General features: G+C 56.8%; 1 protein-coding gene and 1 long non-coding RNA gene across 2 annotated transcripts in view; one reads left to right on the top strand and one right to left on the bottom strand.

Moving 5' to 3' along the window:
* LOC141997218 (uncharacterized) overlaps window positions 1-25,335 on the top strand; it is a 32,803-nt gene that overhangs the window by 4,877 nt on the left and 2,591 nt on the right. The window lies entirely within an intron of this gene.
* SOX12 (SRY-box transcription factor 12) lies at window positions 81-7,620 on the bottom strand. The gene has a single exon (XM_074969601.1). The coding sequence runs from the start codon at window positions 6,907-6,909 to the stop codon at window positions 5,908-5,910; it is 1,002 nt and encodes a 333-aa protein (XP_074825702.1). The 5' UTR covers window positions 6,910-7,620; the 3' UTR covers window positions 81-5,907.

Genomic DNA, 25,335 nt, shown 5'->3' with positions numbered 1-25,335 from the left:
AACCGAGCGAGAAGAGCACCTGAGGCAGACCAAGAATACACTTTATTCCATAGTTACAACAATCAGTATAACCATTAGCCGAGCTTTCACATAACCAGTCCGGGACATTTCACACACACTGTTCGGATGTACCAAGTGCCGTTACTTCCCCTCATCTAAAAGCCTATTTCTCCAAGACAACAGATACAGGAACCTTGTCACTAACACAACAATACAAAAGAAAACCCAGAGCGCTTGTAGCACCATTTGCAGGCTGGAGTTTTTCTCCATCAACACCTGCTGACAACTGTAAAGCGTTGGGAGGAGGTTTGGGAAAAGGGATGGGGGTTGCATCCCCAGAGCCCTGCTGGCCACAATCCGTGGAGTTTGTTCCTGAGACAAGTTTTTATTTATCTATATCGATGACTCGAATGTGTCACACACACGCGCGCACGCACGGCAGCAAATTACAGGCAGCAGGGACGCGGGGAAAGGATAGTCACAGCAGAAACTAGCCAAGCGATAGAATGAGAGAGAAGTCAAAACGCGGGGGCGTCTCTAAAGCACTAAAACCACATGTCACAGCAGTTCACCATGGTTCACAACTCTTTCTCCTCTGACAAAGGAAAACAAGAAAAGCCTACAGGAAGTGGGAGCGGAGAGGAAGCAAATGCTCTTTGTGCTTAAAGTCAGGAGGAAGGAGGCTGAAGAGTAGCATTTCCCTCTCGCCACCATCCCGCTTACTCCTTCCAGGCCCTGGCTCTGCAGCTGTGATCAGGTCCCTGTAGAGAGGATCCTACCTGGGGCCTGCTCCTGAGGAGGGTTTAGCCTGATGGTTTGTAAACTAACTGGAACCAGAGCCTGCTTTTCCCTGCGGGATCTCTCAGGCCAGGCCAGGGAGAGCCCAGCATTCCCCCCAGTCTCCTGTCTGCCCCAAGGGGCAGAGGGAACCTGCTCTATCAGATACGGATGCAGGGGTGGACAGGACACGTTTTGGCCTGCAGCTCTGGGGGCAGCCCCTGAGAGGAAGAGGAGAGCCTGGCCCAGTTTTGCAGTAATCCTTCCAGACTGGAGTTCCCTCTACCTGAGCCCCCTCCCGCCACACACATAGAGTAGGGGGAGGGGTCTGCAGTTCCAAAGAGGGCATGCGCAGGGACCCAGCAGAGTGGCTTCCTCCCATGCCTTGGAGCTGCGGGGTGGGGGAGGGGAAAAACAGCTGGCCAATGAAACCCACCTCTTCCTACAAGTGAGAGGGGTGAGGATGCAGCCCCCACGCCCTGTCCATTCTCCTCTCCCCTTCCCGACAGGCGTTCTGGGCAGCTGGGCGGGCAAAGAGCAGAAGATGCTCTTGGTGAGCCGGGACGTGTATCAAACACTCTCCCGAGCACCCACATGCCCAGCCAAGCCACCTCGGCCCATGCACCCTAGGGTGGCGCTCGTTGAGTCTCTGTTACTGCCCCCTGGAGTGCTGCTCCTAACCCTGGCTCCTGTTACTGGCTGGATGTTGTCTTCGACAGACACAACCCATCAGCCCGGTACACCTGCCGGTTCTGCTCTCCCTGCGCTCTGAGCCCACTGGCACGGACCATTTCCCTGGGGGCTACAGGAAAGCATGAGATCCATGGGCTGGCTGCGAGGCGGATGCTGTGTGTTCGCTGGTTGCACCACGCCCGCTGACTGCCCTACAAACTGTACTGCCTCCAGCTGGTGTCACCTGCTCGCAGCTACCCCTATTCCTGCAAATACCCCTTACTGTGAAACGGAGGGGCCCAGCACACTTCTGGCCTTCTGGCCACACTTCTCTCAGAGCGTGCTGCTGCTCTCCGGGTGCCGCCTGCCTTTGGATCTGTGACTCAAACCCGTCAGGCCAGGTGGGGCCCCATGACTGCACCAGAAGGGCCTGCTGGTGACAGTCACTGCATGCACCTGAATGCCAAGACCCCAACCCTGCAAGCTGCTCTGCAAGGGAAAACCCCCATGCAGTGGGGCTCTGGACAGATATGGGGACCTGCCTGTATGGAAAGCTTGCAGGATGGGGGTCTCAGAGGGCAGCACCAGTCATGGGCAGTGGTGGTGCTGGCAGCAGGGACAGTTCACAGCAGAGCCTGGGGTTTAAGGGTGTATTCCTGAACAGTCAATGCTCATTTTAAAAGTTACCCTCTGGGCCACTGCCATCGTTCTAGGGACTGGTGCATGGGAAGTGTCAAGCTAAGAAGAGAGAGTCCGTGGGCCATGCTCTGGGGAGTGAAACACCCAGAACCTGCATCCCACCTGCTCCAAAAAAAGCAGTCCACTTTCATGGGTTGCAGGAAGTCCCTCCCTGGGAGCACTGTACTGGCAATCCTGCAATCCCTGCCACAAGAATGCGTTGGGAGCTGAAAACACCCAATCGCTGTGAATATCAGCCAACATTTCCTCCTTCCAAACAGCCAAGTCCAAACCTGTTCCCACTGAAGGCCAGGGCTTCCCTGGGACAGGGCCAGCCCCAGCACTGGCTGTGTTCAGGGGATATGTTACTTTCTCAAGTTGCTGACTTGCTTTCCTTGCCTTGGGAGGGCTGATGCCAGGGCAGCCAGGCTGAGGATTCTGGTGACATCTGGAAGCAGGCTGGCAGAACCAGCCCCATAGAGGTCCATTTACAGCACTGGGTAAAGACCGACCACCTCTGACTCAGCCCAGCATAGGTCCCTGCAGGCAGCAGGATGGACCCGGGGTCTGCCACTCCTGGGCAGAGCTGAGTCACCACCAAGGTTGTCTCATGCCTTGCTTGGATGCAGCACAAGAAAAGAGACAAATTCCAAGAAGGCGCCTAGATCCTAAAGGGCTCTGGGTGTCCTGGAAAGCGCTGGAGGAGACAGACCCTCCTGCAGCCAGCATGTGCAGAGGGCACTTCAGCAGCTGGATTCCTGAGGATCAGAAGTGATGGTACGGCCAGTTCCCCCAGGTTCTTTAAAGGTAGGCCCCCCTCTGCGTGGGTATGAAACCCTTTGGGATCCATTAACCTGCCAGGTGCCCTGCTGGGAAGGGAAGGGGGGGTGGGGTTTTCATTACAATGGGCCTGTCTGGCCTCCACCTGGGGGGGAAGGAAGCTGCAGGGGAAGAGCTCTGCATTAGAGGCTGAGTGGCGCAGATGGGCTGTAGTGTCCCCGCTTCATGCCACTGCAGGTGAATGGGCTGCCTTGAGCAGGGAATCTCGGGGAGCATCTGTAATTCATGTGGCTTTCCATGGGTTTATTTGGTTTGCTAAGGTCTGTTCACTACATTGTATTTTAATGGCTTGCAAGCCTTGGTGTGGGAGAAGGAAAGGTGAGGCTGATATAGGAAACATTTGTTCTGCTCAGTAAGGATCCCTTGCTTTTTGCATATTTGCATTATGATCTCAGTGCTCTTTAAACCTAGTTTATAAATTTGAATCCATATATACACACACACATATCTATAATATTTCTCAAATGTATCCCGAGAGCTCAGCTGATCAGCTGGGGACTAGGGGGTTGGAATGTCCTTGGGAAAGGACTTTCTGAACACGCCCACTTGTCCCCGTTCAAAGTCTAACATCTGGGCCATTTAAACCAAAGCCACTTAGATTACAGTTTGACTCAAAAGCCAACAGTGCTCTACATGAGGCCCTGCACAGGACCTGAGTTTCAGAGGCACCACTCACCCATAGCTCCCAGCGGAGGTGGTAGGTACGCAGCATCTCTGAAGATCATGCCGGCGTTCAGAGCCGGGACTTTTTGAGTCGTGTTGTTTCATACGGCTAGACAGTTTCCTAGTGAAGGAGATCCCATTCATACCCGAGGAACTCCAGACTCTGAGCTTCGGCCGAGTCTGAATGGAAATCCTCCCAGCTGTGGGAACTGGGGAATTCTGACCTAGAGTCAAGCAGCCACCTAAGAAACAGCCCTCGGAGCCCAGGACAGGTGAGGCAAAGCTGCTGAGAAACAAGGGGACAAGCCCTGCCGCGACTTCTGCAGTAATACAGCACCCCAGCATGGCTGCGTTCAGGGTGCTCCTCTTCCTGAGAGATGTTCGAGGGGCTGCCTCACTGGGATGGGGATGGGGGTGGGGGATCCAGGGCAGAGGAGACCTCAGAAGCTGTATAAAGCAAGAGTTCCCTGATGAGCCGAGGGTAGATAGCTGTGGGGTTTCTTCAGGGCTAAATCCCAAGCCACCAACAGGACAGTGTAATCTCAGACCCGCCCCGCCCCGTCCCCTCACCCTTTCCAGCCAGCTGGGATTTCATCTTGCTTGGGGAACTGCTTCCTCCAGCACCACCCCCCAGTCTCAGGCTGTGGCCAGGGAGCAGCTCGCGCCCTTTCTAGGGCCACCAAACAAAGCACATTCATACCTGGGCAGAAAGGTCCCTTCCTTCTGCAGCATTGTACCGTGCCTTTAAATCCAAGCCTGCCATTGCAGCCATATGTTTCCAGGCAGCAGCAGGAGGAGGCGGTTTTACCGCAGGAAGGAGACATTAGCAAAGGCAAGGAAAAACCAAGCCAAAGAGCTCTTCAATCAGGGCATTCCCTGCCAGAAGCCCCAGGTCACTTGTCTGCAGGGAAACCTGCCCTAAGGCCCAGCTCCACAAAAGGGTGCAGACACTGTGAATTGGGAAGCATCCCCAAGCAGGACAGTTTTATTCGACCTTCAGTCACAGACCTGGCTCAGCCAGGCATCTGGCTTTGTTGTTGTTGGTCCCTTTTGGGTGGTCGCTTAAAGCAGATTTCCCTGTGGCTCCCCCTCCCCAGCAAGCCCTGGATCGGCACACTGCCCGCAAAGCCGCCTCACCCTTGGCAAGTCATCAGAATGGGGCATGGGCGAGACCGGCACTGCTGGCCAAGACCAGCCAGAATGAGCCTTGAGCAGCGCAGGGCTGGTGTGGGCGAATCGCCAGCAATGCCAGGGCTCAGGGCTCAGTGCTAAAATCAGGGTGCGGTGCAGAAGGAAGCAACGTGTGCCCACTTTCCCCACCTTTGGCTCACCTCTTGTATTAACAGGGAGCAGGGTCCTTTCTCGGAACGGGCTCCCCACACGGCGTAGTTGCCTGCACGAGCGTCTGGAGAGAGGAACAACAGCCTCTCGGATCCACGTGCAAATCACGTGCGTGCAACTTTGCTCTTTCCCAAAGTGAGTTGCGGGGAGCGTGCGCGCGCCGTTGCAACTAGGCAGGGACGGAGGCTTGTCCCGCCGGAGCCCCAATAAAACTGGGTATCGGAAGGGTGGGAGAGCGCGAGTTGTACATGCTCCCTGACAGCCCTATAAACCGGGGAATGGATGGACCCGACTGGGCTCTCTTCCCAAGGGCTCTTCGAAGGAAGAGGAGAAAAACGAAGGCAGGTTTGACAACGCACTGAAATAAAAGCAAAGGAAACTGGTGATTCCCAGACATGCAAAGGAGTGGGGAAGGAGGAATGGTGGATGAAAATTCATTGAGGGGGGAGGTGGCCTCAGCTACCAAGAGAGGGCAGGAGGGAAAAATCTGGGGTAGAAGCGAGATGGAGTGGGGGGAGTGTCTCTCAGCAGTGGAGGGATGGATGGCGGCAGAGCTGAGCAGCAGCTGGAAGCAGGGGTGGGGGAAGGGGAGACGGGAGAAGAGAGGTTCACAATGAAAACCTGATTAGACAGTCAAATTTCATGGCAAAATAAAGGCTGTGTCAAGCCCGTACTCCCCAAGGCTTCAGGAATGAAAGGTGATGGCCCAGCCCAGCCACAGAGCTGCAGCCCCCGTGGCTCTGGACCGGAGCAGGGTGACCGAGCTAGCGCTGGGAGAAGTGGGTGTGTGCAGCGGGGGATGGGGTGATCGGGAGTGTCTGCCTTTGAATGTGTTCAAGGCAAAATACCTGATTCCTGCATGTAAACAGCTGGTTTTTCTTCCTGTTTTTTGATACAACCTGATTGTGGAAAAGAGTTACCTGCCGAACGCGGGACTCAGTACGTAAAGACCAAGTCCGAGATGCTGGACATCAGCCAGTCCCCAGCAATCATCTCCGTCACCTCCGGAGTGCAATAGTCCGGGAACTCAAAGTGAGAGGTGACTCCCAAGGGGAAAAGGTCGAGGTCTTTGTCGAAGACTGACCAGTCCAGGGCTCCGCAGGCTGCGCTCGGCTGGGCCTTCCCGGGCAGGACACCCAAGAGCTCTTCCTCCAGCTCTTCGTCAGAGGAGGAGAAGGAGGAAGGCGGGGATGCAGTTGACATTGGGGAGGGGGACCCACTCTCTGGGGAGCTCACCTGCTCCGGGAAGGGCTGCGCGGTGGGTTCTGGGTCCTTCGGCTGGCGGGACTCAACGGAGTCATCCCTCTTGCTCCTTTTCTCCCCAGCCGCCCGCGCGGCGGGGACCATGTGCCAGAACTCCTTGCCAGGTGCCTTCGGGCAGTCCTCAAAGGGCGTCTCTGACAGCCGCACCTCTAAGAGGTCCTCTTCCATCTTGAGGGTGGACTCTCCCATCTGGCAGCTGGAGTCATGCTTGGAAGGCTGCCTTCTGCTGGAGGTGACCCGGCTGAGGACGGATGGTTTTATCTTCACGGGGAGCCTTGGCCGGGACTTGCTGGCCCCTATTTTGCCCTTTTTCCTGGGCCGGTACTTATAGTCTGGGTAGTCAGCCATGTGCTTGAGCCGCAGGCGCTCCGCCTCCTTGACGAAGGGGATCTTCTCTGAGTCCTGCAGGAGCTGCCACCTCCTGCCCAGCCGCTTGGAGATCTCGGCATTGTGCATGTCCGGCCACTGGTCCATGATCTTCCGCCTCTCGTTCTGTGACCACACCATGAAGGCATTCATGGGCCGTTTGATGTGGCCACTCGGCGTCTTGCACCAGGCAGGCTCGCCCTTGCTGCCGGCTTCCTTGAGGAGCAGGGAGTCTTTGGTGGCTAGCTGGGGACACACCTCCCTCTTGGACTCGATTGCGCGGCTCCTCATGTTCCTCTGCTGGACCATGCTGCTGCTGCTGCTGCTGAAGAATTGCTCCCAGATGCTAAATGCCAGTCAGGGTTATTTTCATTGTCCGGAAGAAGAGGAGGAGGAAGAATCTTCTGCTTGCTTAGGGCTGGGGAAGGTTCTTCAGCCCGTCCGCCCCCTTTTAACTCGGTCCGTCAAAGCAGCAGGCGAGGAAATTGATGGAAGTGGCTTGGCACCTTTACAAAAAACGGCCCTGCCTCCCTGAGATGTTTCACTCCGCCGGCCGGCTGGGAAGCGGGCTGTGCAAAAGGCAGGCTGGCTCCTGAATCAATGGACGGTGAGATTAACGCCACGCCGGTCTCTCCTTGTGCTCCACACCGGCTTGGCACTGCCCCGGAGCGCTGCAGGGGTCCCACCAGCCTGCAGCACACGAGCCCCCGAGGGCAGGGGGAAGGGGATCGATACAAAATAAATGGGTGAAAAGAATGCTAGCTCTTTCTTCCTATTCTTTCCCAGCCAGTTGCCTCCCTGTGTCTGCTCCCTAGCGCCTGCCTTGCTCGCCTGCTGGAGCCAATGCCTTGCACTGCATGCTGTCTGCACGCCCTCCCTGTCTCCCTCTCTCTCTGGTGCCTTCTCTTACAGCTCTGCCGAGCTGTCAGCCAGCGCTGGCTCCCCCAGACGCTCTCCGCCCCTCGTGTGCAGTCTGGGGGCTGCACCATCAGCCGCCTCTAGTGTAAACACCCAGGTGCTTATTCTGTCAATGGGAGGCTCCGCCCAGGCAGGCGCATCATTGGTTGCAGGGCAGGAATGGAGGATTTGCATCCCCCAATAGGCTTTCCCCGAGGAAGGGGTTGCTAGAGAGAATGTCAAACTTTCTCCTGCTCCCCCCACATCACTTACCTGGGATCTGAACCAGCCCTGGGCTGACATGGCCGCAGGCATGGAGGGCGCGGAGCCCCAAATTCACGGTGCAGCCTGGCGGGCAATGCCCAAGCCTCTGTTTATACAGCGCTGTGCACCGGGACCCTGCTCTGGGGGAAGGGAACAGGTGAGTGAAGAAACCAAGCGAATCGCCCTTGACGTCGCTGGCGTCCCCTCCTTGCGTTGACCCTAACGTGGCGTGGCTCTTTCCTGAGATCAGACACCCGCCTGGTCCCTGCCCCGAAGAGCCTACACTCTGCCCCAGACAGCGAGGGCACCGGGCAAAGGAGGGAGGTCAAACCAAACCATGCCACTGCAAGTTGGGTTCTGCTGTCAAAGCACTGACCCGTTCTGGGGCCTGAGGCAGGACCGGATGGCCGCGAAGGGGAGGGTGATGGCAGGGAGCGAGGTGAAAAGAGTGGGGTTTCAGAGGGCCTGGGAGAGTGATGTCATCCTGGTCTCTTGTAACTCTCCTTGTGTGAGTGGGGCAGCACGCAGCACAATCAAAGCAGCGGACCCTCACCCTGACACATGGTCATAGTGCTCGGTGCTTCCCGTGTGCTGAAGATCTCAGAGCACTTGACAAACCATGCCATGGGCAGGCCCACACCACCCCTGTGGGGGAGGTCTTACTGGGACACATACACGCTGGTGTAATGTCACTGCGGCCAGTGAGTTACACCACCGCTGAACTTGGCCTGTTGTCATTTTACAGATGGGGAAACTGAGGCACAGAGCAGGGCAGTGACTTGCCCAAGGTCACACTGTGAGTCTCTGGCAGAGTGAGGACCTAAGGCTGCACAGCAGCCTATCAAGGGCCGCAGCGGGGAGAGGTGCCTCTCCCCAGGACCCAGCCCCAGACCTGCCATGGCGGGGAGAGACGCTCTCCCCCAGCCTCAGAGTTGCTGCAGGTGGGGAAAGGCACCTTTCCCCCCCAGCCCAGGTGCTGCTGCGAGGAGAGAGGGCTGGGGGAGTCCTCTCTCCCCGCCATGGCCCCGGGGCAGCCTGCACTCCAAACCCCTCATCCCTGGCCGCACCCCAGAGCCTGCACCCCCAGCCGGAGCCCTCACCCCCTTGCACCCCAACCCTCTGCCCCAGCCCTGAGCCCCTCCCACACCCCAAACCCCTCAGCTCCACCCCCACCACACATCACCTCCATATTGATGCACATAACAAAATTCATTCCGCACATGGATGGGAAAAAGTAGAGGGAACATTGGTGAGGACTGGAATCCAGAACACCTGACTCCCGATCTAGTGTTGTAACCACCTCACACGATGCTCTTGCTTCTAGCCCACCAGGCATTTTTGTTCGCTGCTCTAAGGATTCATCTCCCTGGTGTCTGTTTGATCCTCTCTGCGGGGGTCTGCTGCCCCGGGTCTGGCTCGGTTTCACTGTTGCACTCCCATAGCCAGCCCAGCCCAGGAAGCTAGAGGCTGAGGTTGTAACTCCATGGACAGAATCCCGTTGTCTCCTGGTCTTGAGCCTCCACTACAGGCTTGTTATTTAAAAAGGGCCGACACAGCAGAGTCTGAACTCTCCAAGCGCTTCAGGAAGCTCAGATCCAGAGTTTGGGCAGCCCTGGCCCAGCCCTGGTGTGACCAGGCTTGCATCAATAGTAGTGGTGATCAGACCTGGCTGGAAGCCTCTTGCAGCCCCGGCCACACTCTTTCACCCAGGGCTGGACCCAAGCACAGGGTGCAGATGTTGGATGTCATTTGCAGGCGCTGTCGGGCTAGACCCACGCCCAGCCCAGCCCCAGGGTTTGGCCTTTACCTGTAGGAGCCCTAAGAACGTCTTGTTTTTAGAGCATCGTGTTGAGAAACTAGCTCAATCCATATTGAGGCTTTAGGCCTCTGGAGTTATAGGGGCATAAAATGCGTGTAACCAGCACTGCCAGCCGCAGCTATTCCAAAATCATGAGTCAGGCCTCAACGTCACGAGACTGGCTTAACAATCATGAGCTTTCAAATTGACTTAGTGTTAGGGTCTTTGGCTTTGCCGCCAAGGTTCTGGGCCTTTGGGGTTGGTGTGATCAAGCTTTCCTCTGCAACCGCAAAAGAGTAAAAACTGACTTTTTAAAAATAATGACAGCTGAGAGTCTCATATAATCACCTGACTCCAGGAGCTGTGTCTTTCAGGAAACACGAGACATGCAATAAAATCGCTAGTGTTGGCTCCACTATGTAACCCTCTGGCAACCCAGCCCACAGAGTGTGAGGGTCGCAAGGGGTGAGACGTGGGAACACAGTGGACCAACAGCCATGTCTTCAAATGTGGGTTCAACAAGTGCGCCTGAAAATGACACATGCAACCATTTGGCCAAATCCATGCACAGCGTAACACCACAGCTTCAGTGCAGTTATGCCACGGAGGAATTTGGCCCATTGCTTTTAGTAAAAAACGATGCCTTTGTATCCACTGCCTCTCGGTTACACGTGCAAATTGGATAACTCTGGGCGCAACAGGACTATCTTAATGCAGCTTGATTAGTGTAGCTCCCGGGGCGTTAGGATGGCAGCCCCGGTGTTTGCAGTGCATGCAAAATGTGGCAGCATGTCTGGCCAATTGAGCATTTAGGAACATATCCCGCCTGCTTTGCACTTTATGCAACAGACGCATCAGCAACATGCTTTGTTCGTGGGCAAAGCTTTACGTGGAGCAGGGGCAGGGCCCACCTGGCTGAAGGATCTGTGACTCGTTGATTGTCCCCCTTGGGCTTTGAACCCTTCCTTAAAGCACTGTGTGGTGACCCATCCACTCCGTGTGGGAGCATGCGTTCACAGTGAGGCTCCAAGAATAGGACTGAGCTCCTGCTAGAGGCTCAGCTTGGTTGCTGTTCCCTCCTGGTCTTTGAAGAAGCCTTAGTGCCACATTTTCAAGCAAGTTGAACATACAGTTTAGCATGCAAATGTGTGTGCAGTTGTGCACCCAGAGTGCATGCTCAATGAGGGCTGTTACACTTGCAGATTGGACACGTGCTCCTGCACTTGGACAGATCCCTTCATTTCCATGGGAAGTGGCCAGATTTGCACGTGCATAATAAGCTCACAATTACACGCACATTATGAATGCACAATTGCCTTGTGGAATCATTTGCAAATCTGGCCCGTATTGGCTAATGTTGTGTGGGTGTGGGTGTAGGTGCCAGAGGGACTGGTGGGGGGGTTGCTTTAGGGAGCTTTTATCAGTCACTGCTTGCATCCTGTAATTGCACCTCTGCCTGAGAGCTCAGGTGGGAGGGTGTCTGATACATATTTATTACCAGTGCTGTTTGCATATGGCAAGGCTGGTCGGCTTGCAAAGGCAGCCTTTGTGCAGGCAGCATGGCTGCCCCGTTGCAGCCTCCTTTGGTACTGTCCCCCCACCCCCGAGCATATGTCACCGAGGTGCAAACACTGGGCTGTGGGGAGGACTCTGGCAGCCAGCGGGCTCTTAACCCATCCGCTGCAGAGCTCCCATCCTCCAGCGGTGAGCCTTCAGCATAGGCTCAGGGCTGTAATTGCAGTTTTTTATGGATCTGGGAGCGTGACTGGGGTATAATGAGAAGTTGGCTCCCCCTCCCCCACCCGAGAGAAGCTAGTCAGTGATTCCAGAATTTCCTGCTCTGCTCCACGTGGAGACCAGAGGAAAGGGGCCCAGTCCTCTGAAAACAAGGTTCTGCCAGTGACCTGTTCCCCAGGAGCTGTAGGCACCCAGGGGCTAATTCCTGGGGACAGAGGAGTGTTAGCTTGTTGTGGGTCTCGGGCCTGGGGTCTTGTGACTGTGCTGCCGGGGAGGCGGCCGTGCGCCCACACGTACGGTGCTGCTCTACGGCTTAAACAGTGGAGTGGGGATGAGGACACCTGCTTCTTTCCCAGCTCTGCCACCGGCTCAGGATGTGACCATGAGTGAGCCACTGTCTCTGCCTCAGTTTCTCCATCTGTAAAATGGGGATAATACAAGCGCCTCGGTCAAGCCTTGGATGAGGCTGTTAGGTATGTGCACAATGTGTGTTGTTTGTAATATTTATCATGCCTAAGGCTAAGTTTTAGTCATGGGTCTTTTTAGTAAAAGTCATGGACAGGTCACGGGCAGTAAACAAAAATTCACGGCCCGTGACCTATCCATGACTTGTACTATCTGCCCCTAACTAAAACTTGGGCCAGGGGGCCGCGGGTGCTCTGAGGGGGCGGTCAGGGGGCGCCACGGGTGCTGGGGGCGGGGGAAGCGGGCGGCAGCTCAGAGACCGGGACCCCTGCTGGTGCTGTGGGGGGGAGGGCGGCAGCAGGTGGCCTGGGACTCCTGCTGGTGCTGGGGGGGGAGGGTTGGCGGGCCTGGCAGGCTTCCTACCTGGCTCCATGTGCCTCTGCAGCTCCTAGGGGGAGGGAAGGCCAGAGGGGGCTCCATGCACTGCCCCCGCCACAAGTCCGGCTCTGCAGCTCCCATTGGCCAGGACCGCGGCCAATGGAAGCTGCGGGGGCAGCGCCAGCATGCAGAGCCTCCTGGTCCCTCCGCCTAGGAGCTGCAGGGACTTGCTGGCCGCTTTGGGGGAGCCCCTCCCCCAAGGTAAGCACTACCCCGCACCCCAACCCCCTGCCCCTGCCCTGAGCCCCCTCCCACAACTAAACTGCCCCAGCAGCAGCCGGTGCAGCTGGCCCAGGGGCTGCCTGAGCTGCTCGGGCAGCCCCAGAGCCAGCCGCACCGGCCACTGCAGAAGTTACAGAAGTCACGGAAAGACATGGAATCCCGTGACCGCCTTGACAGACACGCAGCCTTAATCATGACAAGCCGCCCACCCCAGGAATGTGCTGGGGCTGAAAGGAAAATGGGTGTGTACCCAAGGCACCTGCCTATTGCAGGAGACTTTCTTGCCTTGTGGAAATCACTGGACCTTGCCCCAAAAGACCTGGCACTGGCTACAGCTACTGTCTGCTCTTTGGGGCATCTGAGCTCCTCACTCCACCACAGCATGAGCCACCCTCCCTGTCCGCCCCTCAGCAGGGATGGGTGTGTCCCAGCCGGGGCCAGGGGTGCAGGACAGCAAGGCTGTCACGTCTCTGTCATCTTCCCCAGGATGTCCTTGTGAGCTGGCACACGCCTCCCCTGCAAACGCACCGCCCTCCACGTGCGCCTGCCACCTCCACAGCTAGCCAGCGTGCCAGCAGAGCCAGCCAGCCCCTTCTGCCGCAGCCCGACACGCGGGCGCTCACATGAGTGTCTCCCTGCCACTAGCTTTGGCGAGCAAAGTCCAAGCCAGGACAAGCCTGCCCCAGCCACGGGGAAGACCTGCACCATGGGCTAGCACGTGATCTAGCACACAAGCCTCCTGAGCATGTTGGCCCAGGCATGGTGAATTTCGCACAGTCAAAGTGGGGCTCTAGAGAAGGCGTATCTTGGGGAAGAAGCAGGTCCCTTTGGGAACAGTCCTGGCTGTCGATCCTGCTGCACAATCAGGGCGAGCCAGCCACCCCTCTGCCCTACCCCACCCCACTCCAGCAGAGAGCACAGGAGAACACTTCTCCCAAGCGCGGGAGTGAGGGCCTGGGGAGGGTTAGCTCTACTCAGTCCTGCAGGCAAAGAGAGACGGGGGCTGCTGTGGTCAGGGATGAGTTTTTGCACGGATGTGCTCATGGTTGGGGGCAGGGGGTATGGCAGATGGATCTCTGGGGCAGGGAGGGAAGGGGGTGAAAGCTCCATTGGTCAGGTGATGGGCATGGGGCTGGCTGTGAGCTTGCCCGGGACATGGGGGGATAGTGCAGCAGGGGTCTCCTGCCAAGCCAGGGCAGTGAAACATGCCATGGTGTCTGCCAGGCCCTGAAGGCTCGCCAGTGCCCAGCTCCGTGGTGGTGGGGGAGAAGGGTGAAAGGCGAACGTTGAGAGGGCAGGGCCGGGGTCGGGCTTCCTGAGCACAATGTCTGCCAATGCCGATGGCGGCAGACACAGCAACAGACGCTAACCAGCATCCAGAGCTCCTGGGAGCTGCTGAGCCATTTCAATGAGGAGGCAAGCGACGGTGTGGGGGTGGGGGAGGGGTAGGGGGGCAGAGAGGGGAGTGTGGCTCTTAAAGGCACAGGAGTCTGCTTCTGGTGGTTACTGCAGGGGGGAACTAGACAGAGGACAAGAGGGAGGCTGTGACCTTGACTTTGTCCCAGCCTGGTCAGCGCCTGCCTGGGAGGGTCCTCAGCACTAACTGTCCAGCCGTGGGAATTCACTGTGTGAAGGGAAGGAAGTGGGGTGGATGGAGGGTGCATGAATGATAGTCATCTAATCCAGACTATGATACCCCAGCCTGACACCAATCTCTGCTGTATGTGGAATAGTCTGGCGTCGCTCCACTGATTTCCAGAACAACTCCAGATTTAAACCCATTAAACTAGAGTGGAATCTGGCCCCGCCTGTCTGGTACGGACACATTTCTATGGTGCGTTCTCAAGCCAATGTGTCTCCATCCCTTTGCACGTTCACTAGGCATTGGCAGAAGCAGGCATTTACACACATACACACACACCCATTTGCACATGCAGGATAGCAGGCCTCGTTTTACAGGCTACATTTGGAAGTTTAGCCTGTGGTGCTCAAAGGGATACTGGAAATGTAATCAGTTTTTAAAAATGCCCTGACTCTTCTTGCTAGGGTTTGGAACTTTACGATCACATGGCTGGCTTTTAATAAATACCCTGCACTCTGATGCTGTGTGAGTTAAAAACCCCACACCACACAAACACCAGGAGAGCCTGCCTCCTGGAAGCAGGGAAAGTGTGCCCAAAGTGCTGTCAAATGCACAAAGTAAACACAGTGAGGGGAAAAACAGAGCAAAAAAAGATATTTGTCGCTACTCTCTTTCAGTTATAGCAATCTCAGGTGTCTCTTATAGCAATAGCAGGTAAACAATTTTCAGAAGGAAATGTGATTTATGAATTGACTGTTTCCCTTTAATATTTCATAAACTAACAATAGAGCTTCTGTGTGGGAAACGGAGAGCTTCTAGGATATGGGCCTCATCCAAAGCTCACTGAAATCGATGGAAACCTTGTTGACTTTAGTCGGCCTTGGGATCAGGCCCTGAGGATGGAAAACAGAGCAATCTGATGTTAAACACACATGATCAGGATGTGGTTCAGGAAATGCAGACCCAAAATAAAACTGTAATCCCAGCCTTTGGGGATCAGGTTTTCTGTACTCTCTTGGTATCCTGGAATCCTTTCCCCTGTGCTTTGTAACCGCTCTGAGTACCAGAGCACTGGTGTTATATCAAAATCAAATAGAATTTTATAGTGTGACGTGTGACACTAACATTGGAACATGTAAACCCCAAAGCTCTTTGAAATGTACAAACACCTTCGAGGATGCCAGGAATATGGTAATAAGATTCCTCTAACTAGTTTAAAATTCTCATGAAAAGATACCATATATTGACAATTGCTTCTTTACCTGTAAAATTGATTTCCCAGAGCCAGTGATGGTAAAATGTTACTTTAACCATTTTTTTATTATGTATTTTATTAAACTTAGAACGTACAGTGCCTTTCATCAAGGGACATCAAACTCAAGCACTTTGGAGGAAGGATGGGCTAGTGGCTACACTCAAGACTCCTGGGCTCTATTCCCTGGCTCTGCCACGTAACACATGACCTTGAGCAAGTGTGTGCCTCAGTTTCCCTATCTGAAAAATAGGGCTAACTATACCAGCTGCCTCATGGGTGTGTTGTGAGGCTTATATCAGTCATATCTGTAAAGCCTCTTGAAATTCTTGAACTGGAAGTGCCATAGAAGCGCTAAGCATTGCTGCTCGCAAACCAAATCAAACACAGCCTACTGGAGACCGTTACGCCAGCCAGAGTGACCACAGTTGGTGGCATTGCACCAGGCATCGTGCAGTGAAGTTACCAGATCTAGCTCAATCTTGCGAATCCCTGAATCTCAGGGGCAACCGCCCAGGCGGGGTCAGGACGTGCACCCCTTTGCCCATTGGTGGCGAGTTCAAGAGCACAGTGTTCTGGGGTCTTCAAAGGGAAGCCAATGGTGTGTTTATTGCTGTCCCCTTTCACAAATGCAGAAACAGACTCACAGGGAGAAACAGGTGACTCACTGATACGCAGAGCCGGGTGTAGAAGCCCAGAGTCCTGACTCCCAGTCCTCTGCTGTAACCGCTTGGTCCCCATGACCCCCATGTAATGAGTGCACCTGTTCTCAAGCACTTAGCACCAAGCAGAAGGCCAAGGGGTCACTTCAGACAATGCTCAAGCTGGGGAATTGCCCACCCGTCTGATTGACCTAACCTCTTCCAATTTATTTCCAACAAATGAAGAGGGGTCAGGGAGCCTCTGTGTGCAGTGGATGCTGGGGGAGAGGGCACAGCACCCTCAGGAGGAGAGCTGGCAACCTTGCTGGGGGTGGAGAGATAATGGTGTGCTCCAGGGGAAAGGACATTGGCCTGTCATGTGGAAGATGGCAGTGTGGTTAAAGGGCATGGTGTGAACGGTCACAGAACCAGCGTATGCTGAGTGTCCACCCCACACAAAGACTGGGCAGGTTAAAAAGGGCCAATTAACCGTATAGGCTGCACCTGGAGGAGAGCCAGGGCCTGCTAAAGTCTAACTGAAGATAAAGTCCAGCTGGGCAGCGGCAGGTGTAGATGCAAGTGGGGCTTGTACAAAGCCAGGAAGTTGAGAGCCAGAGGAGCTCTGCAGTCACTCTCTAGAGAGAAAGGGAGGTGGCTAGGGACAAGGAGGAATTCTAGGTGGCAACCCCTGGGATCCTGCCCTGGGCTATAGAGTCTGGTAAGAAGCTGAGAGGGGGGGAGTAGCCATTGGAGTGGGAGGAAGCTTGGGCTGGTGGACCCAGAGGTGGGCCTGCAGATAGGGAAGTGAGGTAGGAGGGAGCCCAGGGATACAGCAATAGGGTCTGAGACTGAGCTGGGTCCCTGGGCTGGAAGCTGGGGTAGCGGGCAGGCCTGGGTCCCCTACCAACCACTGGGAAAGTGAGCCTGGACCTGGACCATTTGACTGCCTGGTGTGGCATACTGGCAGCCTGTCAGGGGGAATTTTGGCACCCCAGAAGGGGACAACTGAATAGTGCCCTGGCCAGAGGGCTGAGTCCCAAGGAGGGAGCTGAGTCCCAGAAAGAGAGAGAGACACCATGGTGCCAGGGAGGGTTATGGCAGCTTGTGTGAGGAGTGGATGCCATGGAGGGGAAGGGAGTTGCCACCGGTATTGGGGCATGGGGAGCAGGAGGATGGATGTGTCTCCAAAGGTCTGTCACAAGGGGAGATGCATTACAAAAATGTGACCCGACTCTTTTCTCAGTGACCCCTCTGAAACGGAGACCCTTTGCCTTCTCAGGGCTGCCCGGCACTGCCCCCGTAGAGACCTGGGGTGAGGTAGCAACGTTCAGGCATTTTTCAGGGAGAGAAAAAGTTCTGTATAAAGAATGAAGTGGACTTTGCCAAGAGGCGTCGTGCTCCAAAGGAAGGGCACAGTCCTGCCCCCATTGCAGTACAGTCCATGAAGGGGAAACTTCCCTGCGGTACGCTTCGCTGCTTGCCTGGCTCCTGGGGCAGTTGGGTTCAGTGCCCTGGCCTGGCGTTTGAGGGCATGCTGTCCTGGGGCCACAGGCTCTACCGTTCTGCCTAGGGAGTATTTCTCTGTGGGTCATGGGTCCTGCATCCCTCTAACAAGTGTCTTCCACGCTGGGGCCCAGGCTCTTAGCCCCGGGCCAGTCCCTACCCAGGATAGCTCAGCAGGCAGGGGGTGGGAAGGGTTAACAGAGCCCCAAGGTGAAGTACGGGGAGGCATGGAAACAGGGCAGCTTTTTTGAACCCAATTCCTTTCCTGCGCGGCTTTGGCACGTGTTTGGCGGGGAGACGCCAGCAGGGGCTTACGGCGGCACGCAGACAGGGCCGCCAGATGTCCGCACTAATCACCCCCACCCCCGAGAGCTCCCCTTTGGTGCCCTGGGTGCAGGACGTGCCCACGGGTTGCCTCAGTGACTGAGGGCTTCCCCGGGCAGGTGCCATGCCCATTGGTTGCCCGAGCGCCTGAGAGGATCTGGGAGCACAGCCGGTGCCCATTGGCTGCCACGGTGACTGACGGGTTATCAGAGCATCGAAGCTCAGGCTGCTAGTTGCCATAGCAACAACAGTTGTAAAGAAAAACAAGGGGCCTGGTGCCCTCCCTGCACAGGCGGCTGCAGACCTGCCAACAGTCCCGGGTTTCGTGGGGTTGTCCCGCTCTGACCCCCCGAGCGCCCTGTCCTGGTTGAAGTGACCATTTCCCCCATGCAGGGCTGACTGGGGGTGGGGGTGGGGAGCAGTTTGCCCCAGTCACCCCATTTGAGAGGGCCCCCAAACTGGATGGCATGGTGCACAGGATCGCAGCACCAGTCAGGTTAGGCCAGGCCACCCCATTGTCTCCATCTATGGAGGGGATGAGACAAAGCTGCGTGATGCTGTGCCCTTAGCCCATGGGAATGCTGGGAGATCGGGGGGGTGGGGTGGGCTGCGAGTTCTTGGTGGCCTTGCCCCACTCGGGGCTGGGGAGTCCCAGACACCTGCTCTCGCAGGGCGTGGAGCGTACAGCAGCCCAGAGTGGCTGGTGCCATGGGCTCCCAAGCAGCATGTGGTGTGGATTTGTCCCCCAGACTCAGAGGCAGAAAGACCCACGTGCAGGTGATGTTGGTTAGATAAGCCAGGTGGTGCGAGAGGGGGGCATCACACGGTATGAGGGAGACACCGCCTGGAAGTGGGGGAGGGAGCAGAGCCAGAGGGGGGCACAGGCTGGGTCCTGGAAATCTGGGGTATCTGCTGCTGTTCTTGGTGCCAGCTCTCTAAAGCTCATCCTGCACAGGCAGATCAGGCCAGAGCACAAGCCACCTCTACCCTGCCAGCACAGCCATCTCGAAGGCCATGTGATAGGGCTAATTGATATGCAAATATATTCATCATTATTTTAATTAACATGCTAATTAGCATTTTCTAAACCTTGCACACAGGACTGGGTGCAAAGTCATCCCTTGTAACAGTAAATAACCCAGCACATGGACAGCGCCAGGGAGCCCTGTGCCCCAGATTTACAGATGGGTTTTATGGAGTGATGGCTCCGAGCAGGTGCCTCACAGACTGCCCCCAGCTGGCATTCTGGAGTAAGCGGTGTAAACACAAGCTGTCCCCTGGCACCTGCTTGATGCCCACCAGGACAACGTCCAGTTTTAAAAATAAGAGGGCTTCTGATGGAGGTGGCAGCAGGTCACTGCTACCTGGTTCCTCCTGCAGACTGCAGGCAACGAGAGCTACAGAGATGGAGCTGTCACCCAGAGCAAACTGGCAAGTCCTGCTCATGGGACTGCAGAGCTGGAGCCATTGTTCTGGGTTGTGTGGGAGTCCTGCTCGCTGGACTGGGGGGAACCGGAGCTGGTGCCGGCATGCTGGCGCACACTAGGGAAATGAACTTCGTTCCTTGGGTAGCAGGAGCAATATTGAGATGGTGCTGTTAGACCAGAGCTTTAGGGGGATCTTTTGCTCAGGTGCACGGCGCTGCGTGCAAGGGACGATGCTGTCATGCTCTGGGATTCTCGCTCTCCAAACCTGCAGCGTTCAGGAGCATTTCAGTGAAGCTGAAGGGGCTCGGTCCTGTGATTTGGTGGTGTAGACGCCTGCCTGCTAAGAACCAGACCAGGGACCTACAACTCAAACAGCCTTCAGGTAACTGCCAGCTGCTCCTGACCTACAGTGGAGTAGAACAGGTGGCCTGGTGATGAAATACCATCACTCATTAACAGACCCTGGGCCCTTCCCTTCATTTACAACCCCCTTTTACCTCCCCAGAAAGCCAGCCCACAGAGAGCTGCTCTGCCACTGGACTAGCACCATTGCTGTTCAGAGCCAGCCCCTGCAAGCAGGCAGGCTCTCCGAGAAGGTGCATCCCCTCCGAGGTGGGAAAGGGAGCAGCCTCTAAACTAGAGATAAAGTGGCAGCAGGCTGGCGTGAGCCTGCTTCGAGATGCCCACAGGCAGCTCTGAAATGATCTGCCTTCCACCAGCTGGGCTGAGGGCACCTTGAACCAGCTTCTCTCTGATGCTGAGCTCAGCCCCCATGTCAAGCATGGATGCCAGTCATGCCAAGCGAAGCTGGTGCAGACACCACACCTAGTTGGGCTGAACACTCAGCCACGTCCCTGGGAGCTGGTTGGGTTACGTGGGAGGCTGCACCTGCTTGGGGTGTGAGGAAGGGTTTCTAGAAGCCAGATGGAAAGGATTCCCCTGGCTCCTGGGGAGGGTTCTGGCAGCTGGGAAGTGGATTGGGTGAGAACCCTAGTCCAGGAGAGAGGGAGGGGATTGGCATCATCAGGAGAGGGGGGCAGTGTTTTCCCTGGAGGAGGCTGGCACCTGGGAGGGGGAGACAGGTCACAGTGCTCCTTGGAGAGCTCAAGAGCGACCTGCAGCCGAGGAGGCTAGAACCCACAGGCTTTATTCAGACCAGTGGAGCTGCCACCATGTCTGTGTGAATGCACCAGATCCTGCTGCTGCTGGCATAGCTGGGTGGGGACTGGATGTGACGCAGCCCTGCTGGGTGTCTGGTAATGGGATGCTGCGTGGTGGCCAGTCCCAAGATAAGCCTGTGCAGCGGGGGGTAAACCTGTGAGACACCTGCTTACCAGGTTTTCGAACCCAGGACACAATTACAATGCTCTGATTGGCTGTCGGTGGTGTCACCCAGCGGCCAGTGGGTACCCAGGCCCTGCCCTCGCGTCCCCTCCACCACGCCATTTCCACCCACGCTGTGCAACCCGCTCCTCAGGGAGGCACCTTAAAGGGACCGTTACACTCAGAAAAATGTCTGTAAAAACAGCCCCCTCTTATTCCGGGCACTATGTCAATAAGCCCAATAGAACGGACCACCCCGCAGGTCGCTGCTTCCTCCCTTTGCCCTGAGTCCTGATGGCTTAACCTACTGGCACAACCACCGTTTAACCCCTGGCGTCACCACTGGGCTGATCCAGGCAGGAAGGAGCAGGCTGGGTTCTGTTCTACCTCCTGCCTCATCAAGAAAATGACCAGCTGAGACCTGCTCTCCTGGCCTGTAGTGGAGTGGTTGGTGCATCTGTACAAAGAACCCGTGGTGCTAGTGTGGAGAGCTGGCTTTGGGGGAAATCTTGCTTTAAACTTACTCTGGGCCACCCTGCTAGCGAGTGACCCTCCGGCAGCCCGCTGGCTTGTTTACAAAGCGCCGTAATCCTCGGGGCCTCTGCAGAACCTCCTCTCCCAGCATCTCACAACCAGTAATTGACCCTCTGGGAGCTGGGTCCATGCTAAAGATGGAGACACCAACAGACAGAGCGACTCTCTTCAAGGATCATGCGGTGAACGTGGGGCAGACCTGGGAATGGAACCCAGGAGTCCTGCTTCCCACACCTTTTAAAGTCACTTGAGTATTAGCCTTGTTCCATAGAGCCCTGCATGGCCCATTCACATGACCTGTCCTCATGCCTTGGACCCAAAGAAACCACTCAGGTTCTGTTTGGGTTGGATCCGCTCCTGAGGGGTGAGATCAGGTTCCATTTGGGCCAGGTCCAGATGGCAGGCTCTGCCCTGGAGTCAGAAACCCTATAGTGATGGGCCTGTAACCTGGGGAGAGAGACTGGATGGCACCTGACTGGTCTTTTCTATCTTTAATCCCACTCTCCTCTGAGCAGCAGGATGAGCTAAGCACAGGGCCACCCCAGGGGCTGTATCTCCTGCCTTGCCTGGCTGGGGGACTCTGCCATAACATTAGCATCGTCTTCCATATTCCAGTTTTTCTCCTCCCCCTCTCCCCTCCCACGCAAACCAGTGAGTGCCACGGTACCCCCAGGAGGGGAGAGCACGGCTCTGAAGCAGGGGCTGCTGTCAGCCCAGCCAGGGGCTGCAATCCTGCCCCACCCCGTTTCAGCAAGAGTTCTGTGGGCACTTGAGTGTGAAATGACAGAGTCGACAGGAACAAGGTGCTGCGGTTCCAGCCAGTTGTGTCTGCCGATCTCGCCTGTGATCGCGCACGCATGTGGGCAGGCTGGAGACGCAAGCAGGGCTGCGCCCAGACTGGGGCAGCTGGACTATGCAAGCCACGGGGCGGCGGGCACAGCAGGGCACCTGATCTTTGTGAGAGGAAGGGCAGGTGGGAGAAACACCTGAGGATAGACATGACAAGGTCTCCGCTCAGCACCAATCCCAGAGGCCAGAATGCAGGATCAACACAGAGCCCACGCTGGCAGGAGTGTGGAGAGGCTGCGGCTCAGGGACAGGGCAGTGCCCAGGCCAGGCCCCCTGCCTGCTTGTTGGCTTGTTCTGAGCAGGTAGAGGGGACAGGTGCTGGGTTTCTCCATTCTGAACCGAGGAACGCCACCTCCTGCCTGGCCCTCTGCCTTCCACGCTGGCCACCTCATTCATGGAGGGCAGGGCCCATTCCCTCCTGCTCTGCCTCTGAAGCTGCCCCAGCCATGCACCCACAGCCTCCCCTGGCTGGGAGAGAGGGATGCGCTGCTCACCTTCAACCCACAAAGACCCCGTGGTACTATTGAGGAGCTTCAGGGGCCAGCTTCTTCAGGGCAAACTCTTCACCCATCTGACAACAGGTCACTAGCAACGGGGGGTCTGGCACAACCATCCTGTAGGAGCATCAGACAGCCTGGGGAGAGCTCTCCAGGCCAGGGGTGCGCGGTACCTGGCTCTCTGAAGAGCCGTTTTTCTAAACCTTGGCACTATCTGGTGTTCCCTTGATCTGCCTGTCTCCTGGGGTTTGGGGTGTGCCATTAGCGCGCCCCCAGCAGCCCCGAGGGAGCGTTGTGTGCATTGTACAGAAAGGGAAGCTGGAGGCACAGACTGCAATTTTCAGTGACCTCGGGGGTTCAGGTGCCCAGTTCCCATGAAGGAGGGGGGACGGAGTATCCAACCTCCCTATGCAGCTCCGGAAAACCTCTGCTCCAGGGAAGCTGCATCTGCACCGTGGGTCAGTGGCAGGGTCAGGGACTCCAGCCACCCCAGCGCTCAGACCACGAGGCATCTCTCCCACCGAGGGCCAGCGGGAGGATCACAATCAGCCTTTCAGCTCATGGGGCCAGGGGCCCAGCACAAGCCATGTCTTCCTCACACCAAGCTGCAGGGTATCCTGTGGGGCCTCCCTCTGTCCCCCTGCGCCCTCCTGAGCTATGCCCCAAATGCCAGGAGAGGGCCTGACCCTCCCTGAGAACCAAGAGCTCTTGAGCCACTCTGGGGCAGGGCAGAGCTGGGTTGCTACCAGGCAGAAACTGGTATGGGCAGAGCGGGAGGACCCTAAACGAGGCCCCAAGGGCACAGAGAGACCCATCTTCCAAGGCCCAGCAGAGGGGAAGCTTGCAGGCTGGCCACCGAGGGGTTAAACATGATTGGAAGCTGATGAGCAGCCAGCTGCAGCCTCCCCTCAGGAGGGCTAGGCAGCAACCATCTTGCTGTGCTGGGAGGCTGACAACAGGAAGCCCCTCCCTGCCGGGAGATTGGAGCAGCCTGACCCCAATTGCAGGCGGGCTGCGCGGCAGGGGTCCCTCCTGCATTGCGGGCGTGGGGACCTCAAGCAGCCGTGCCATAATGCAGCCTGGCAGCAGCAAGCTCATTCCTTGCGTTTTGCTGCGAAGGCCCCGCGACAAAACTTTCCGAGGCAGCAGCCGAGCACCTCAATCTGTCACTGCACCTTACGCGCCCACTGCCACGAATTGACTGGCCTTCCAAAGAGAGCGGGGTCCTGGCCCCAGCCCCACCCGCAGACAAGCCCCTTGGCCAGGGGACCAAGGGAAGAACCGGTGGGGTTTCCTCCCTGGTTCGTTCGATGCCAGTGAAAAGGGGGTGACCAAACACCAGTGCTGAGCATCCAAACGCTGCCCTCCCTCCCCCCCCCCCGCCCCGCACACCCTGGCAGGCGAGGGCCATCAGTTGGCAGGGGCTCTCGGCTCGCCCCTGAGGTCCCTGGCTGTGTCCCCAGCCAGCAGCAGTGTGTGCGTGTGCATGGTGCCTTCCTGAAATGTCACCCACAGCCCTGGAACCAGCTGGCTCCTTCTGCTAATATGGTCAGCAAGGAAACAGCCAGTGGTATCGTTAAGCATCCCAGTTAAAGTCCTGGGAGCGGCTCACTCTTCTCCTGCCCCTAACAGTCTGAGCCTGTCCCCAGCATAAGTCCAGCCGTGTGTTTCCACCTGCCTGTAGACTTGGGCATGCAGCGCCACCCCAGGTCCTGCTCACAGCATTTGCATTGCTACCATCAGGGCCTTGATTCTGAGGCAGGGAAGTGCTGGCATGGCTCAGCCGGGAGTGCCAGCTCCTCCCAGCCCTGGAGGGGTCATTCTGCAGTCTCCTTGGATCCTGGCTGCCTTACCCTGCTCCCCAGCATGCCTCCAGCTCCACCAAGGAGGGGAGGCATGGCCTGGGTCTCTCAAGCATCTCCGGACACCATGTCCTTCGGCAGCTCTTGTGTGTTTGTGCCTCCCCCATCCCACATTTGCTCCCCTTGATTGAGACACTCTGTCCTGACCTTTCTGTGCATCCCAGCTGTGTCTCCCCCGCCCCCATTCCTCCCTGGAAACAGGCTCTTCCAGCCGCTGTGCCCCCCTCACCCCATCCTTCAGTCCCTCATCTCCAACTGCTATCCCCACCCCCGGGACCTGACCCCAAGCTCCCTTTCACTGCCCCCTGCATCCACTTCTGCTGGGTTCTCCTGCCTTCCCCCGGGGTTGAATCTGCTCCATGCTCCCACCACTGCTGGGGAAGGGGAGTGACTGGAGTGAGAGGGGGTGGGCTGGGGACAAGGGAGTGGGCAGTGAGTTGGGAGAAAGCAGGGCAGACTGGGGCAGTGGGGAAGAGCAGTGCTGGGAGAATAGTGTTTCATTTCATGGGGCATTTGCAGGCCGCATGGGGAACTGCAGATTCCCTGCCATGCTGGGAGTTCCCTGGAGGCTTCTCCAGGACAGGTTTCTCCTGTCCACCCCCACATACCCTGAGATCCCCACTCTGGAGGGACAATCTTCTCCTGGAAGGGAATTCCATCTCCAGGTCATTGGCTCCTGGACTCCTTCCTGGGATCCCAGCCCCAGCTGCTCCAGGGCTGTCTCTTCCCAGTCCCAGGATCCTAGTTCCAGCTGCTGTTCCTGGCTGTGTCTGTGCTGCAGCAGCAGCAGGGTCATCTCCTCCCTGTCCTGTGGGGTCACAAGAGGAAAGCGAATAGAGCTGTAGAGCCCCATCGGCTAGGGCTGGCTGGGACCTTTCCGTGATCCCTTGCAAAGTGCTTGGAGAGCCTCAGCCGAGAAGCGCCCTGTAAGCACAAAGGATCTAATGCGTCGTCATTCCTAGTGTGGGTGGGAATCCGGACAGCGGAAGGGAGAGTTACTCAGCTCAGCTCTGCGTCCCAGCCCAGCCTCATCCCTCCTGTAGGGACCTCGCCGCACTTGCCATTGCAGCATCACAAGCAGGAGATGTGGGCCAAGCCTTAAAGCTCAGGGCCGGATCTGAATGTAACCAGGAACTCCCAGTTGTCTGGACCTGGGGGTTGGCTTTGAGGCTGTGGCCAG

Source organism: Natator depressus, chromosome 13 (genome assembly GCF_965152275.1).
Source record: "Natator depressus isolate rNatDep1 chromosome 13, rNatDep2.hap1, whole genome shotgun sequence".
NCBI classification, from domain to species: domain Eukaryota; kingdom Metazoa; phylum Chordata; order Testudines; family Cheloniidae; genus Natator; species Natator depressus.
The sequence above is the reverse complement of the archived record's forward strand: the minus strand, read 5'-3'. Positions and strand labels throughout refer to the sequence as shown.